Source organism: Salmo trutta, chromosome 1 (genome assembly GCF_901001165.1).
Source record: "Salmo trutta chromosome 1, fSalTru1.1, whole genome shotgun sequence".
NCBI classification, from domain to species: domain Eukaryota; kingdom Metazoa; phylum Chordata; class Actinopteri; order Salmoniformes; family Salmonidae; genus Salmo; species Salmo trutta.
Window position 1 is genome coordinate 72,957,090 of NC_042957.1, and position 17,579 is coordinate 72,974,668.

Below are 17,579 nucleotides of genomic sequence, written 5' to 3' on the forward strand. Positions count from 1 at the left end.
ATGGGGTACTCTGTGTAGATGGGTGAAGAAAAAACATAAATGTAATCAATTTTGAATTTAGTCTTAACACAACAAAAGGTGGAATAAGTCAAGTGGTATGAATACACAGGGATGGAATTGAAGGATTTTGGACACAGACCATTTCTATCCATGGGCCTACATGATGCAACACTGCATAAAGCAAGCTCGGTCCTGTTCGTTGTATTGTCTAATCACAGTTGTCTCTGTCTGTGTAAGGGAAACTCCCCTGATATTCCAGTTTTAAAATATAATTCATACAGTATGAGAAAGGTTGCTGCAGTTTGACAGGGTTTTCATCCTCCCTATTTATTTATTTTATTTATTTCACCTTTATTTAACCAGGTAGGCAAGTTGAGAACAAGTTCTCATTTACAATTGCGACCTGGCCAAGATAAAGCAAAGCAGTTCGACAACATACAACAACACAGAGTTACACATGGAGTAAAACAATCATACAGTCAATAATACAGTAGAAAAATAAGTCTATATACAATGTGAGCAAATGAGGTGAAATAAGGGAGGTAAAGGTAAAAAAGGCCATGGTGGCAAAGTAAATACAATATAGCAAGTAAAACACTGGAATGGTAGATTTGTAGTAGAAGAAAGTGCAAAGTAGAAATAAATAATGGGGTGCAAAGGAGCAAAATAAATAAAATAAATAAATACAGTAGGGGAAGAGGTAGTTGTTTGGGCTAAATTATAGAAGGGCTATGTACAGGTGCAGTGATCTGTGAGCTGCTCTGACAGCTGGTGCTTTAAGCTAGTGAGGGAGATAAGTGTTTCCAGTTTCAGAGATTTTTGTAGTTCGTTCCAGTCATTGGCAGCAGAGAACTGGAAGGAGAGACGGCCAAAGGAGGAATTGGCTTTGGGGGTGACCAGAGAGACATACCTGCTGGAGCGTGTGCTACAGGTGGGTGCTGCTATGGTGACCAGTGAGCGGAGATAAGGGGGGACTTTACCTAGCAGGGTCTTGTAGATGACCTGGAGCCAGTGGGTTTGGCGACGATTATGAAGCGAAGGCCAGCCAACGAGAGCGTACAGGTCGCAGTGGTGGGTAGTATATGGGGCTTTGCTGACAAAACGGATGGCACTGTGATAGACTGCATCCAGTTTGTTGAGTAGGGTATTGGAGGCTATTTTGTAAATGACATCGCCAAAGTCGAGGATCAGTAGGATGGTCAGTTTTACGAGGGTATGTTTGGTAGCATGAGTGAAGGATGCTTTGTTGCGAAATAGGAAGCCAATTCTAGATTTAACTTTGGATTGGAGATGTTTGATGTGAGTCTGGAAGGAGAGTTTACAGTCTAACCAGACACCAAGGTATTTGTAGAACCATCCAGAGTAGTGATGCTGGACAGGCGGGCAAGTGCAGGCAGTGATCGGTTGAAGAGCATGCATTTAGTTTTACTTGTATTTAGGAGCAGTTGGAGGCCGCGGAAGGAGAGTTGTATGGCATTGAAGCTCATCTGGAGGGTTGTTAACACAGTGTCCAAAGAAGGGCCAGAAGTATACAGAATGGTGTCGTCTGTATAGAGGTGGATCAGAGACTCACCAGCAGCAAGAGCGACATCATTGATGTATACAGAGAAAAGAGTTGGCCCAAGAATTGAACCCTGTGGCACCCCCATAGAGACTGCCAGAGGTCCGGACAACAGGCCCTCCGATTTGACACCCTGAACTCTATCAGAAAAGTAGTTGGTGAACCAGGCGATGCAATCATTCGAGAAACCAAGGCTATTGAGTCTGCCGATGAGGATGTGGTGATTGACAGAGTTGATATCTTTGGCCAGGTCAATGAATACGGCAGCACAGTATTGTTTCTTATCGATGGTGGTTACGATATCGTTTAGGACCTTGAGCGTGGCTGAGGTGCACCCATGTCCAGCTCTGAAATCAGATTGCATAGCGGAGAAGGTGCGGTGGGATTCGAAATGGACGGTAATCTGTTTGGGTCAAGAGTGTCCCCTCCTTTGAAGAGGGGGATGACAGCAGCTGCTTTCCAATCTATGGGAATCTCAGACGACACGAAAGAGAGGTTGAACAGGCTAGTAATAGGGGTTGCAATATTTTCGGCAGATAATTTTAGACAGAAAGGGTCCAGATTGTCTATTGATTGATTTGTAGGGGTACAGATTTTGCAGCTGTTTCAGAACATTGCTGAATGGATTTGGGAGAAGGAGAAATGGGGAAGGCTTGGGCGAGTAGCTGTGGGGGGTGCAGTGCTGTTGACTGCAGTAGGGGTAGCCAGGTGGAAAGCATGGCCAGCCATAGAAAAATGCTTATTGAAATTCTCAATTATAGTGGGTTTATCGGTGGTGACAGAGTTTCCTATCCTCAGTGCAGTGGGCAGTTGGGAGGAGGTGTTCTTATTCTCCATGGATTTTACAATGTCCCAGAATTTTTTTGAATTTGTGTGGCAGGAAGCAAATTTCTGCTTGAAAAAGCTAGCCTTGGCTTTTCTAACTGCCTGTGTATATTGGTTTCTAACTTCCCTGAAAAGTTGCATATCACGGGGGCTGTAGGCTTGTAAGTAAGCATTTCACGATCAAGTCTACACTTGTTTTATTCGGCACATGTGGCAAATAAAGTTTGATTTGATTTTGTCGGTCTCTTAATTAAACAACAGGGAGGAAGCAGAAAAATCAGTTTTTCTGGCCTGCTACATCGGACATATAATCCAAACTTTTGCAGAGCGTGAATTCAAGATTTCAACATGCAGCTCACGTCTGACAGAGCGTATACACTAGAGACAGTATCACATGGTGAAACAACAGCTTCCCATTAATTTTCAATGAAAGCAAAGCGGTAAAAAACAGACTGGCCAGGGACCATTGGGAGATGCAAGCATGGGAGAGGGAGCTGGACAGGGTGGGACTAAAGTTGGGCAAAACTGATCATCAACCAATCGAACCTCACCAGAGCTTCCAACCCCTATTTGATTGGTTGACAATGGCTGTTGATACCTTACACTACTTAGCATGCTTGTTAGCACCCACATGAGGGCGAAGCTAGCATGGCTAGGTGAGTTACCGCTATATAGTGTATCTCGGCTGATTAACAGGATAATGTGGCTCGCGCTCTGTTCTCCCTGACTAAACGTTACACATATTTTGTGAAGCTCCTACTGGAATTATTTACAGTTTGGTTGTTTTCAGTATCCTCTGCCTAATGGGACAACCACAGAGCAGGCTCAACTTGCCCAGCTGCCATAAAATGTCATAAACTGTCCATCTTTCACTTAAACAATGGGGATGAACCAGAAATGTCAGTTTTAGGCTCCGCCTACTGGAATTCCTTACAGTGTTGTTGCTTTCAGTACAAAAAAAACTCTGGGGTAACTTTAGAGCAGGAGAAAAAAAAAATCCCCACCACTCAGGGACCTGTGATGCCACCTCTTTGACCTCAGATTCACAGAAATCACAGGTCATGTGGGTCGGGTGTGGAACACATCTTGTAGCAGCCTACACCTTAAAAAATGTTAGAGTCCATGACCACGCCCCACGGAAATCTAATTGGCATAATACACAAATCTCCATCAAAATCTGTCTGTTCAAGATAGAGATGTTAGTTTATTAGCATGGTGTGGTGGAAATTCAACACCAGGGACACCTGATGTTAATATTAAATGAATCACTCTTTATTATGATGTCTGGAGAGGTTCACAAACTCAATCCAAGCATGATGAAAAGTCTGCCAAGGGTATTCCCTTTCTGTCCTTATATAATGCTACACAAACAAGTCATATAAGCATGATTTACATTATTCATTATTAACATTGGTTCCTGCATGTGACTGAGTGATACCTCACAAGGCTTCTTCTCTCAAAGCTGAGACCTTGAAACTAAGATACTCCTTTTTTGTTCCCAGAGCAACGTTCTGAGCGTACTGCTAATTGGTCTGAGGAGGAGGTCACAGTCAACTGCACAAACCAAGATAGAGTGAGAGAAGATGCTGTATACAATTCAAGGCTATCTCTGCAGACAGTAAAATGTTCCCTCACACTCCCTCCTTTTATCACTTCTATGGTAACGATTGTAACATTTTAATTAAGGTAATCATTAAATTATGGCTGAAACTATCCAATTAGGTTCTATCAAAATACTTCAATTAAAGTAAGCTAAATCAACACATAAAACCAGATAGTTAATCATTTCAAACCCTTCAATCTAGTAAGTCATACAGTTACACACATGCTTCATTACACAATTTAATTTATGGAAATACTATCATCATAATAAAGCTAAAATCTACAGGCAAGGTTATACTTCAATCAACAGGAGTGAATCTATTAACAAACATACACACAAGGGATCCGTAGACTCAGAGGTAAATAAATCTCTCAATGTTTAATCATTGTTTCTATAGCTCTTAACACAATCGGTTTGCATTGACATTTGTTCTGTATTAACTGTCCCTGGGACATCAAATAGTCAAAATATAAAACCTGTTGTTCTACTAATCCACTAGGGCCTTCAACTTCAAAAAGTTGGTGCTGACTTATCATCTCGATATTCGGTACTTAAACATTTACTTGGATCTACTTCAATTCTGGACTGGTGTTATTCAAACTATCGAATTGAGTAAAAATAATTGGAAATTGCCAAATACATATCTTATTCATACCTCTGTCCCAAATTCTCACACTGTGTCCCTTTACACCCTGAGTTCAGTGAGTACCACTCACTTTTATTGGCAGCTTATCTATTGGTCCACAGGAGGTGTATCTTTAACCCAAACACCAGATGGCAGCTTTCATTTAATATCAGTCCCAAGGCTCAATCCCTCTGTTCATCATGTGGCCTTGTATTGAAACCTTATATTCTTCAAATTACTAAGATATTGCATTATTAGTGTGCTCTCTGAAAGCCACTAAAAACACATACTGTCAACACTCATGAAATTGGACATCAACTGATAGACCACTGTCTTTGTTACTTTCAACTAGGACCTTTCTACTCTTTCTTGTAGGAAAACCCTCAACCACTACTGCTAATACACACAGATCACTCTCAAACAATGTTCAGCTTTGACCCCTTATTGTAAGGTTTAAAAACCAAACAATAAGAAAGTTGCCATGTTTGGAGGTCCTTGTTGACGGGTTAACTTACAAGTAAGGCTGTGATGGTCACTAAATTTCGTCAGCTGGTGATTGTCAAGCAAATAACTGTGGGTCTAACGTAATTGACCGTTATTAACATGAACACAATCAGCATCTCCTGGCTTCCACATATAACCTACAAGCCACTGATGCAGATCTTTGGAACAGTTACATTAGAAAAAGTATAATAAATCCATGTAATATAGGCTACAGTTTCACATTAAATCCATAATTTATTTTAGACAAGTCTAAAGAAACATGAAATTAAGAAAATGTAGTCTATTTCAGAAGAACAGAATAGCAGACTGGCTATGCCATATGGTTGTGGGCTGCACTAGTTAATTTAGCAGACAAGATTTGCTTGGAATTCCCGTGGTATTATTTTATATTATTTTATAGTATGAAGAATAAAATTGAACAAAGCTGAATAAAATAGAATGGATTTGAGAGTGCGCACGTGCGGCTATTCTGTGTTGAGTGGTTAATAACAAAGAAATAGGTACTCCTATATACTTAATTTAGAGGTATTCATGTAACTTTAGTTGTTCTACAAACATTGGGCTATATGTTTTGATTTTTAATACATTGTAAGCTTGCATGATGCAACTCTAATGATGATTTGAAAAAAGTTGCTTGAAAGGCATGAGCTTTGCTTTGTTTTTTTGCGCAGGCTGTATGCACTTCATCATTCTCATTCACAATTTGAGAAGCTATTGATAATGCCTCAAATTTCCCGGTGGCATCCCCTTTGTGTGGCCATAAGGCACCCTAAAAGAATCCATGCCTTTTGCAGCCCTTCTCCCTAAATGCTGGCCGCTCTGAAGCACCTCTCATTGACACGGCTCTCCATCACGTGATCAGGTCTTTCTCACAGGCTATAAGTGAAGACAGACACATCTGGGACGCAACTGTGCACGTCCTTATCCAATTCCGAGGTGCATATTGAAGATATTGGATATGGGAGTACCAGTACCAGATCAATGTGGAGCTATATACAGGGAGTACCAGTATCAGATCAATGTGGAGCTATATACAGGGACTACCAGTACCAGATCAATGTGGAGCTATATACAGGGAGTACCAGTACCAGATCAATGTGGAGCTATATACAGGGAATACCAGTACCAGATCAATGTGGAGCTATATACAGGGACTACCAGTACCAGATCAATGTGGAGCTATATACAGGGACTAGCAGTACCAGATCAATGTGGAGCTATATACAGGGACTACCAGTACCAGATCAATGTGGAGCTATATACAGGGACTACCAGTACCAGATCAATGTGCAGAGGTACGAGGTATTTATGTACATACATGAAGACAGGGTAATGTGACTTGGCATCAGGATAGATAATAATAAGAGTATAATAAAGAGTAGCAGCAGCATATGATTAGTGTGAAAGTTTTGTGCGTGTAGTGTATGTCAGTATGTGTGGGTTTTGTGTGAGAGTGCACATTCAGTGTGTATATACTGTAGAGCCGTGTGGGTGTGCATATAGTCATTGCATGATAGGATCAATGTATGTAGTCCGGGTCACCAATTAATTTACTGTTTAGTAGTCTTATGTCTATTAAGCAGTTTTATGACTTGGGTGTAGAAGCTGTCTCAGAGCCTGTTGGTCCAAGAGCTGATGAAGGGACTTTAAGGGTTACAGGGTTAGAATGACCCAAGTGTTTTTTTCTACAGAAAACCACAAAATTGTAAGGAATTCCAGTAGACAGAGCCTAAAACTGAACTTTCTGGTTCATACCCATTTTTAAGTGAAACATGGACAATTTATGGCATTTATGGCAGCTAGGCAAGTTGAGCCTGCCCTGTTGTTGTCCCATTAGGCAGGGAGGTTTTAACAGAAAACAACCAAACTGCAAAGAATTCCAGTAGGGGCGTCGCAAAATACGTTTGTTTTTTTACCTGCTACACTGGAAGTGTAACTTTTAGTCAGGGCGAGCAGAGCTGAGACACATTTATCCTATTACTCCAGCTGAGATAAACTATTTAGCGGTATCTCACCTAACCACGCCAGCTTCACCCTCATGTGGGTGCTAACAAACTAGCAAGCATGCTATGTACATGCTACATATTGTCAGTCAATCCAGTAGGGGTTGGAAGCTATGGTGGTTTTTGATTGGTTACTTGCACCATGACCATGACTGAGGGCTTGTAGGCCTGTTGTAAAGCAGGTCATCATCAGACATCACCAGCAACAACGTCGCCTATGGGAACAAACCCACCCTCGCTGGACGAGACAGGACTGGCAAAAAGTGCTCTTCACTGACATGTTGCGGTTTTGTCTCATCAGGGGTGATGGTCGGATTCGCGTTTATCGACGAAGGAATGAGCGTTACACCGAGGCCTGTACTCTGGAGCGGGATCAATTTGGAGGTGGAGGATCCATCATGGTCTGTGGCATCATCGGACTGAGCGTGTTGTCATTGAAGGCAATCTCAACGCTGTGCATTACAGGGAAGACATCCTCCTCCCTCATGTGGTACCCTTCCTGCAGGCTCTTCCAGACATGACCCTCCAGCATGACAATGCCACCAGCCATACTGCTCATTCTGTGTGTGATTTCCTGCAAGACAGGAATGTCAGTGTTCTGCCATGGCCAGCGAAGAGCCCGGATCTCAATCCCATTGAGCACGTCTGAGACCTGTTGGATCGGAGAGTGAGGGCTAAGGCCATTCCCCCCAGAAATGTCTGGGAACTTACAGGTGCCTTGGTGGAAGAGTGGGGTAACATCTCACAGCAAGAACTGGCAGATCTGGTGCAGTCCATGAGGAGGAGATGCACTGCAGTACTTAATGCAGCTGGTGGCCACACCAAATATTGACTGTTACTTTTGATTTTGACCCCCCTTTTTGTTCAGGGACACGTTATTCCATTTCTGTTAGTCAAATGTCTGTGGAACTTGTTCAGTTTATGTCTCAGTTGTTGAATCTTATGTTCATACAAATATTTACACGTTAAGTTTGCTGAAAATAAACACAGTTGACAGTAAGAGGACATTTATTTTTTTGCTGAGTTTAGAACCAGAGCGTAAGTTGAAGCTTGAGCAGCGCAAGCCTCCTGTGGAGCCAGCGTGATCACACCCGGGTTTCATTGAAATGAATAGGCTTCCTTCCTGTTGTATAATTAAGAGACCGACAAGTTATGGCATTTCTGTGTGTAAACAACAATTTTCCCTTTTTCAGGCAAGTTACCAAAATCATTGGTTAACCAAGAAAGACTGCTGGTTTGGCCGATGTGAAAGTCCCTTTCAGACCTTATCAATCTCTGTGTAGGGTATGACAGTGATTAATCAGTTGCAAAACGATTTTATATGGGCTATAATGAGAACAGAGTTTGTCTAATCAGGTCACTTATGAAATGTATAAAAAAAAACTAGAAAAGGACATTTACTGAAGTAAATGTGGTGTGCTTGCTAGTCTAGAACTATTTATTGTGAAGTAGTAGTAGTAGTAGTTAGCTGGATTTGCCCGAAACATAATGCTTTGTATTTAGATCAAAAAGTGTATTCATTCAAGATGTTTTTTGCAGTATTACTTTAGTGCCTTGTTGCATACAAGATGCTTGTTTTGGAATATTTTTATTTTCACTGTCATTTAGGTCATTATTGTAGAGTCACTTCGATGTTGATCCATCCTCAGTTTTCTACCATCACAGCCATTGAAGTCCATAACCATTTTAAAATCCCCAATGGCCTCATGGTGACACCCCTGAGCTGTTTCCTTCCTGTCCTGCAGCTCAGTTCATAAAAACGACTATCATTTATGTCTGGGTGGTGTTATACATAATCCATAGTATAATTGTTAACTTTGTTACCCATCCACCAATCACTGCCCTTCTTTATAAGCCTTTCAAAAAGCTCCCTGGTCTTTGAGGAACCTTGCAGATGTATAAGGAACAGAGGAAGGGTAGTCACTCAAAAATCATGTAAGCCACTCTTTCAGTCCATGTCATTAATGTGATTGGTTAAGCCAGATGCTTTTCCTTAACCTAATTTAGACTCGCCTAAACAAAGGCAGTTAATACTTCACAACTATATTTTATTCATTTGTCTGCATTTTTGGATGGGGATTCCTATTTAAAATCTATTTCAATCCCGGTAACAAAACATGAAAAAAATCCAAGGGGTGGTGAATACACTGAACAGGTTGATGTTTGTCATGAGTCTTGTCCTGGAGGCAGACCTGGGCGATTTCCCCTTAGGACAGCTGCACAGTCACAATTATAATTCATGAAGGAAAAATTGCTTTTTTGTCTTAATTTAAGGTTAGCAGTGTGGTGAAAGTTTAAAATCAGATTTTAGGCCTGTGCCCATCTGCAATGTGGTACAAGATCGACAAAAAATGCTAACCTGCATTGTGAACTAAATCAAGCAGGTTTACCATCTACGCTGCAGAGAAATAGATTTTTTTTGTCCGTAGTAAGATTTGTAAGTCGCTCTGGATAAGAGCGTCTGCTAAATGACTTAAATGTAAATGTAAATAAGCAGATAAGCCATTCAATTGAATAAAGCAGTTATAGTGAATTCAACCCAGTGATGTCAGCCAGTGTGGCACTTTGACCACTCCTGTGCTAATAAAATAATAATCCAACTGGCTGAATATGGCAATTGTATAACAACCAGTTAGCAAGATAACATCAGTTTCCTAATTCCATTAGCACATGAACACAGCATTGTGCATAAGAATTAACAGAATATTCATCCACTGAATATACACCAAGAATAATGCTCTGACTTATAAAGCAAGGAAGAACCGAAGTGGTTTAAATTGGTCAATGTCATTACAGACCCAAACTACTAAAGGGCCATATTCAGTAGACAAATGTAGAATGTTCCAGATAGAAATGCCATTAGAGCCGACATGATTCCTTTCTTCCTGTCAGAGAAGACAATTTGTTCTTCATCTGAACTTTCTACATTGTGCGCTGTTGAACACACCCCAGGATTTAGGATGGCATTTTTCAGGAACTGTTCTATTTCTAAACAACCACATGGGCCAACACCACAGAACCATTTTGGGTTTCAATAACACCTTTTGTTCTTTTAAAATACTAGTAACAAATGAACAGCAGATGAAAATTAATACTTAGAGCGCTATAATTTCATTTGTAGTTTATTTTTATTGCGCTTTTAGAAGGGACCAGTAAGCACTTTTAATTCATTTAAATCATAATATATATATTTTGTAATTATTGCAGGCATCTTTAAATCACAATGCAAATAGCCTGTAAACTAAAAGGTTTGTCAATATCCAGGAACTACTTCCAGGCACAGGAACCATGTCTCTTGATACAGGCAAGGTTTTGGCCGTTGTCAGTCCACAGGCACACATCTGTGGTGCTGATCGGACAGGGGAGGGAAGTGCAGTGGATGATCTGTGGAGCAGAGAGAGAAAGACCAACATCACTGATCATTAACCCAATACTCCAGCGCATGTGTTTTGCCAATGTGACCAGAGTAATATAATCCCTTTTAGAAAATGTGATGTGTAAATATTGGTGTACAGTAATATGACTATAATTCCCATCACACACACACCTTGCAATCGCAGCCACTTTGGTAGCGGTGAGTCAAGCTGTTCTTTTGTGCAGCACTCAAGTCCTCCCAGGGTGGATTATAGCCACACAGTGTTACGTACATCCTTCCAGTCTCCAGCTTACCTACAGACAGAGGAGATAGTGAGTCAATGTGCTGTGGGGAAAACATGGTGGAGTGACATTCGACAATTCTGTGCTTCCATATGTGGCAATAATTTTTGGGGAAGGCCCTTTCCTGTTTCAGCATGACAATGCCCCAGTGCACAAAGTGAGGTCAGTACAGAAACGGTTTGTCTAGATCAGTGTGGTAGAACTTGACCGGCTTGCTCAGCGTCCTGACCACAAACACTTTTGGGATGAATTGGAAGAGCAATTGCAAGCCAGGCCTAGTCACCCAACAACAGATCAAGCCTCCCTAATACTCTTGTGGATGAATGGTAGTCCCCGCAGCAGTGTTCCAACATCTAGTGGAAAGCCTTCCCAGAAGAGTAGAGGCTGTTATAGCAGGGGGGGTGGGGACCAACTCCATATTATTGAGAATGATTTTGGAATGAGATGTTAGACGAGCAGGTGTCCACATAATTGGTCATGTAGTGTACATGCTTTGTAAATGACTGAGTGTTGGAATAATAAAACAGCTGCCGTCTGGTTTGCTTAATATAAAGGAATTTGAAATGGTTTATACGTGATACTTAATTATATTTACTTTTGATACATAAGTACATTTAAAACCAAATCGACTTTTCCTCAAGTAGTATTTTACTGGTGGCTGTCACTAGAGTAAAAGTACAGATAATGGAGTCATGTTCTATTCAGCTTTGACAGTTGGGTACTTTTTCCACCACTGCTAATTAGTAAGGAACGCTCCTCACCTGGTTGTCTAGGTCTTAATTGAAAGGAAAAACCTGCAGAAACTCAGACCTCCGTGGTATGAGTTTAACACCCCTGCTTTAAGGCAACACATGAACACTTTGAAAGAAGGTGTAGACTTTATAAGCATTATAAACCTGTGTAAATTGTTATAAAGTGTAACTCCATGTACAGAGAATGTATTGTTTCTATAACACTTGTACAAGGTGAAGAGAATGGTTTAGAGTGGGCCGTGATACTGGGAGCATTATGTGAAGCAGTTTAACCCAATGAGTCCCAGTTTATGGACTTCTAATCCCTTTTAAAAAGTGTGTTTGAGCTACACACTTCTAGCTTGTAACGTTGGATTAGTCCATGTCTACTGCATCCGTTGGTACCAGCCATTAGTTTGTAAATAACGGGGGCTGAGGTAGAGGGAGGTTTGAGAGAAGGGCAGATCTCGAAGGGGCCAAGTGCAGAGTCATTTACAAAAACGTCTGTAGAGTCTGAATGGGTTAAGGTACTATTAAATGACATTTATGAAAAGCTGACACGTACATCTAATATTTTGCTCTATGACGCTCACAAGCTACACAAGTGTCATTAGAAGGTAAGGGTTCTTCTACATTGAAGACCCTAGGAAATCCAAGGACAGTGTCTTTAGTACTGTAATATGCGCACATAGTAGCTGTCAAACACCAAACAGTTGTCACTGACTAGTTGCATATTCATTTCCCAGTGAGCAAACACTTTCTGTACTTACAGCATTCCTATAAATTCCTTTTTAAATCAGGTTTTTGCTCTGGCAGACCAATTTGTCAATAAGGGCAGGACATGCAGATCAACGAAAAGCAGATTTTTGCTTGGGTCTCAGGACTGATAAGGTTAACCAGTGCTGGCAATGGAACGTGGGTAACGTAGTGAGAACCGCACCTGTGAAGAGATACTCCTTGTTGAGTTCGAGTCACACCACACAAGCTTGAGGGTGCAGTGAAGATGGCGTGGATAACCTGGTCAGGACCTTTGAACATCTAGCCAATCAGAAGGAGAGAAAGAAGGATCTGTCATATACAGTTTGGAACCTCACGGCCTGCAGCTCAGGCACTGTCAGTCTTTCCTAATTCCCCCCCTATACCCCATCCCCTCAGCCCTGACCCTTTGATGTTTGCAAGCATTCAGGTTTTATTTAACTGGGGTCTCTTTTACAGATGAGCCCTGAATTACAAACACGTAGATCAAAACACAAGCAGGGGAAAAAAAGTGTATCAGAAAACCCATTAGGTATTTCAGTCAGCTTTCTGAATTAACCTATAGATGCACCAAACAAAATATTTGAATATTTTGAAGAGTTCCACAAATCTGGTGCAAAAAAATGAAAAAAGAAAACTAATACTGAAAGCTGGTTTACTTAACTCCATAAGGGATTGTTGTCATTACATTCTGGTAGAGAAGGTAATGATGGCTTTAGTGGCAGCTGAGCTCAGAGGATGTCACCATAGTCTAGGACAAAAAAGGAACGTCGACTGAATAAAATCAACTACTTAATGAGAGGCATGTCTATAGAAGTTGCTATCAGCTAGAGACGTCAAAAGCATGAAAATATCACTTAGAAGAATGAACAACCGTTACCCAACCTATCCGTGTGATAAACAGAGCCAACCCCTGAATGAGTGACTACATCTTACAGAACAGTGACATAATAGCTGAGACATGTAGCCTAAGTCCCATTTGCCATGTAGGCCGAGTCATTTTCATGGGTTCTGTAAAATATCAAGTATGTGAAGCATTGGATAATGTCATGTTGAATTGAACATTTGTTTTGAAACAGACAGTAAAACAGTGCTTTGGTTTTAAATGTAAGAAAATATTAGCTTTTATTTTTGTATATACACACAGTAATTTAGCTTTTGGACAAAAGTCTGTAGGAATAGAGCAGGGATGGAGAACTCCAGTCCCCAGGGACATGAGTGGTGTCACATCCTCCTCTCTAGCAAACACAGCTGATTGAACTAATTGCATTCTAAACTGAAGGTCATGATTAGTTGATTGGAGTCAGGTGTGTTAACAGGGAAACATGACAGCAATCAGGCATGAGGACCGGAGTTGTCCATACCTGGCCTAGAGCAAAATAACACTTAGGGTGTAATCATTACCCCAATTCCTTTTACTTCAAACACAAAATGATCAGGTCTTAAAAATGTTAACATTACAACAACCAAAGAGAATTCATAACATGTTTGCATGATGTGCATTGATAGTGTAGTACACAGCCCCATCAACATGTGAAGAAACTCTGGATGTAAGAAACGACGGCTGCTTTGCAAAAACCTTGTTGAGGATGTACAATCATGCAAGTGCAAGCTTCTGTGATGTCATCGACCCGCCAGAGGAACAGAACGACCAAACTAATGAAATAACTACTTACAGACCAAGTCATTATCGAAATGTATAATTTTACTGTCGACTTTACACAAGAAAAAAAACTATTGTGTGGAAGGAAAATGTTCACCCCACAACAATTCACTCCATAACTACGAGAAACCAATTAAGACGTCTAAATACTACAAGGAATCAGCTGCCTTTTATTGCAGGCTGTTAGCTCCTCCCCCAGTCAGAACCAAGCCACTGGTAGGTTGATCATTCTATTAATCCAGAACCACAGCCACTCCCCTGCCTAACGGGACATAAATTGTCCGTCTTTCAATTAAACAATGGGGATGAACCAGAAAGATACATTTTAGGCTACGCCTACTGGAATTCCTTACAGTGTTGTTGCTTTCAGTAAAAAAAATAACCTGGGGTAACTTTACAGCAGAAGAAAAAAAATCTTCACCGTTCTGGGACCTGTGGTGCCACCTGTTTGACCAATCAGATTCACAGAAATTACAGATCGTGCAGGTGGAGCAGAGCGCGCTCTGATTTATATAGACGTGTGCCATCATCTTCCCACCGGTATTATTTTAACAAACAGAAAAATAACTCACTCCCAATAGACAAGCAAAAACTCTTTAGAGAAATGTTGTAGCAGCCTACACCTAAACATTAGTGATCTGACCTGCAGTATCAGTCTGACTAACTGTAGGCCTCTATGGACCCTGTCTCATCTGGCCAGGGGAAACAAAGTGGTAACATTATGTATTTATAGCCTAAGACAATTTATTTGTGTTTGGAGAAAATGTGAACTTGTTCAACTTTGGTTTATATTATATAACTTTGGTTGGCTAGGCTACCAAGGCCCAGAGGTGGAAAAACAAGGCTACCCAATTGTCATTGAGTAAAAGTAAAGATACCTTCAAAGAAAGTGAAAGTAACCAAAGTAAAATACTACTTGAGTAATAGTATAAATACTGTACACTGAAGTAGTACTTCAAAATATTTTACGTAGTAACTTTACACCATTGTCTTAATTAATCCAAAACTCATCAAATCAACAAGTAGTGATGACATAGGCTAGACTGTTTATGGACCTTTAACAGTATAATGGTCATTCTACAGAAGTGGTGCAAATTGGGGGTTGAAAAGAAAGGCTAGTTTGTATCTTATTTTTACCAAACTTTCAGCACACATGTCTTCCAATAGGAAAGAGTATATTATTCACACACCTACTGCAGATTTGAAATATTTACCTGAATTCCCTACAACCTCACTTAATTTGTCACTACTGAAACATAGTGAAAAAGTTGCAATAAAGGAAGAACCATGAACAGTAGAGTTAATGTTGATTAACCTTCTATTACAGATGAATGTAAAAAAATATATATTTACATACCAAATTAACAAAATAGTAAAAACATGATTTTTAACCAGATTTTCAAAACCTTTAAATTTAATTTAGAGAAATATAATCTTTATTGCGTGATTATTGTATGAATCTAAAACTTGTTTATTGATTGAATTACTTATACATCTAGTTATTTATGTTGTTATAAGTTTCAATTATCACTACCTATCTTTATGTTGGCAGAATAACAGGCATTTCGGTGTCAAGTGTCAATCATAGAGATAAATGGAGGATCTAGATGGATATAACTTGTTTTAGGAAAGACATTGCCATTGAGGGCTTCCACCATTTAAAAGTAGTCAACTGGGTGGGGATGCCTATGGGTTGGGAGTAATCAGCCAATGATCAGAAAGAATTGTCTTCTTCAAATTGGGTTGCTTATGGTTTGTAAACCAAAAACTAAGAAAATATCCAGGAGCTAAGACCAAGACTTATACCAGTACATTTGTCCCAAGACCCAGACCCAATAAGTTGAGACCATGACAAGTTAAAGACTGAATTGATGTGGTCTCAAGACCAAGACCACTAGATCAAGAGTCCATGGGCCCTTTCTTCAATTGTAAGAAACTCAAGCACAGTACAGTATAGTAGGGTGTGGTACAGTACAGTACAGTAGGGTACAGTACAGTAGGGTGCAGTAGAGTACATTAATGTAGAGTATAGTACAGTAGGATACAGTACAGTAGGGTACAGTAGGGTACAGTAGAGTACATTAATGTAGAGTACAGTAGAGTACAGTACAGCAGAGTACAGTACAGCAGAGTAGGGTACAGTAGAATATGGTTCAGTACAGTAGAGTAGAGTACAGTACAGTAGGGTACAGTACAGTAGAATAGGGTTCAGTACAGTAGAGTAGTGTACAGTACAGTAGAGTACAGTAGAATAGGGTTCAGAACAGTAGAGTAGGGTACAGTACAGTAGGGTACAGTACAGTACAGTACAGTAGAGTAGGGTACAGTACAGTACAGCAGAGTAGGGTACAGTAGAATAGGGTTCAGTACAACAGAGTAGAGTACAGTACAGTAGGGTTCATTACAGTAGAGTAGTGTTCAATACAGTAGAGTACAGTACAGTAGGGTACAGAACAGTACAGTAGGGTACATTCATGTAGAGTGAAGTACAGTAGGGTACAGTAGAGTACAGTACAGCAGAGTAGAGTACAGTAGAATAGGGTTCAGTACAGCAGTGTAGAGTAAAGTACAGCAGAGTAGAGTACAGTACAGTAGGGTACAGTACAATAGGGTACAGTAGAGTAGGGTACAGTACAGTAGAGTAGGGTACAGTAGGGTACAGTACAGTAGTGTAGGGTACAGTACAGTACAGTAGAGTAGGGTACAGTACAGTACAGTACAGTAGAGTAGGGTACAGTACAGTAGAGTACAGTACTGTAGGGTACAGTACTATAGAGCATGGGTTTATTCCCCAGGGTCTGCCTTTTCACATATTGAGATAGCCTATATTAAAAGCAACACCAGAATGATTTTGTTGAATTTGAGGAACCTAGGAAAATGTTGTTTTGAAGCTCATTTCCAGCAAATCTACATAGTTTAACAAGACTCCTAACATATTTTAGATAGGCTATTTAAGAATAATAATAATGATGGATAAGGGAAAATAAATTCCTGACCCGATTTCCCCAAATATGTTTTATTATGATCATTTATTTGAATCGTACATACTCTATTTTTTTAGACAGAAAGTGAACAGATCAATTGATAGCAGCATAGTAACACATTGTATAAGATTGATGCCGTGTTCACATGCTAGTCAGAACTAGGAAACTCTGAAATTTTTTACTTGCTAACTGGTTGTATTTAATCACGTGCCGCGTTCAACGAATTAGCAAGTTGAATATTTCAGATTGTGCTACTTCCGACTAGAATGTTAATGTGGCATACTTCCCAAGCAAAGTCCAATTTCTTTGATTCTTCGACTTCAGGTCATAGCTCAGCTTCTGAATGTCAGAGACAAACCAAAGATATTCCCATGTGCATCAGAGTTGCAGTACGCAAAAGTACAGTACACTAAAGTAGAGCACAGTACAGTACAGTATATTCCAGTACTGTATGGCACGTTGTAGATTTCTATGTTTTGGCCAAATACATTTCAATGTTTGGGCTCTTGGAGGGTTGGAATCCCCCCTGCTGCCTATGCATCTCAATACTCTACACGGGGTATGGTAGTAGGTGCCAGGCGCACCGGTTTGTGTCAAGAACTGCACACTCCTGGGTTTTTAATGCTCAACAGTTTCCCGTGTGCATCAAGAATGGTCCACCACCCAA

The 17,579-nt window shown here is 40.4% G+C and overlaps 1 protein-coding gene across 1 annotated transcript in view; it reads right to left on the minus strand.

Annotated features, from left to right (window-relative positions):
- Nucleotides 1–10,373: 10,373 nt before the first annotated feature.
- Nucleotides 10,374–17,579, minus strand: part of LOC115207262 (metalloproteinase inhibitor 2) — a 43,756-nt gene continuing 36,550 nt past the window's right edge. The window contains exons 4-5 of the mRNA XM_029774250.1: nt 10,669–10,790; nt 10,374–10,505 (exon numbers count right to left, since the gene is read on the minus strand). Coding sequence (XP_029630110.1) covers nt 10,389–10,505; nt 10,669–10,790 — 239 coding nt within the window. The 3' untranslated portion in view covers nt 10,374–10,388. The remainder of the gene's footprint in view (nt 10,506–10,668; nt 10,791–17,579) is intronic.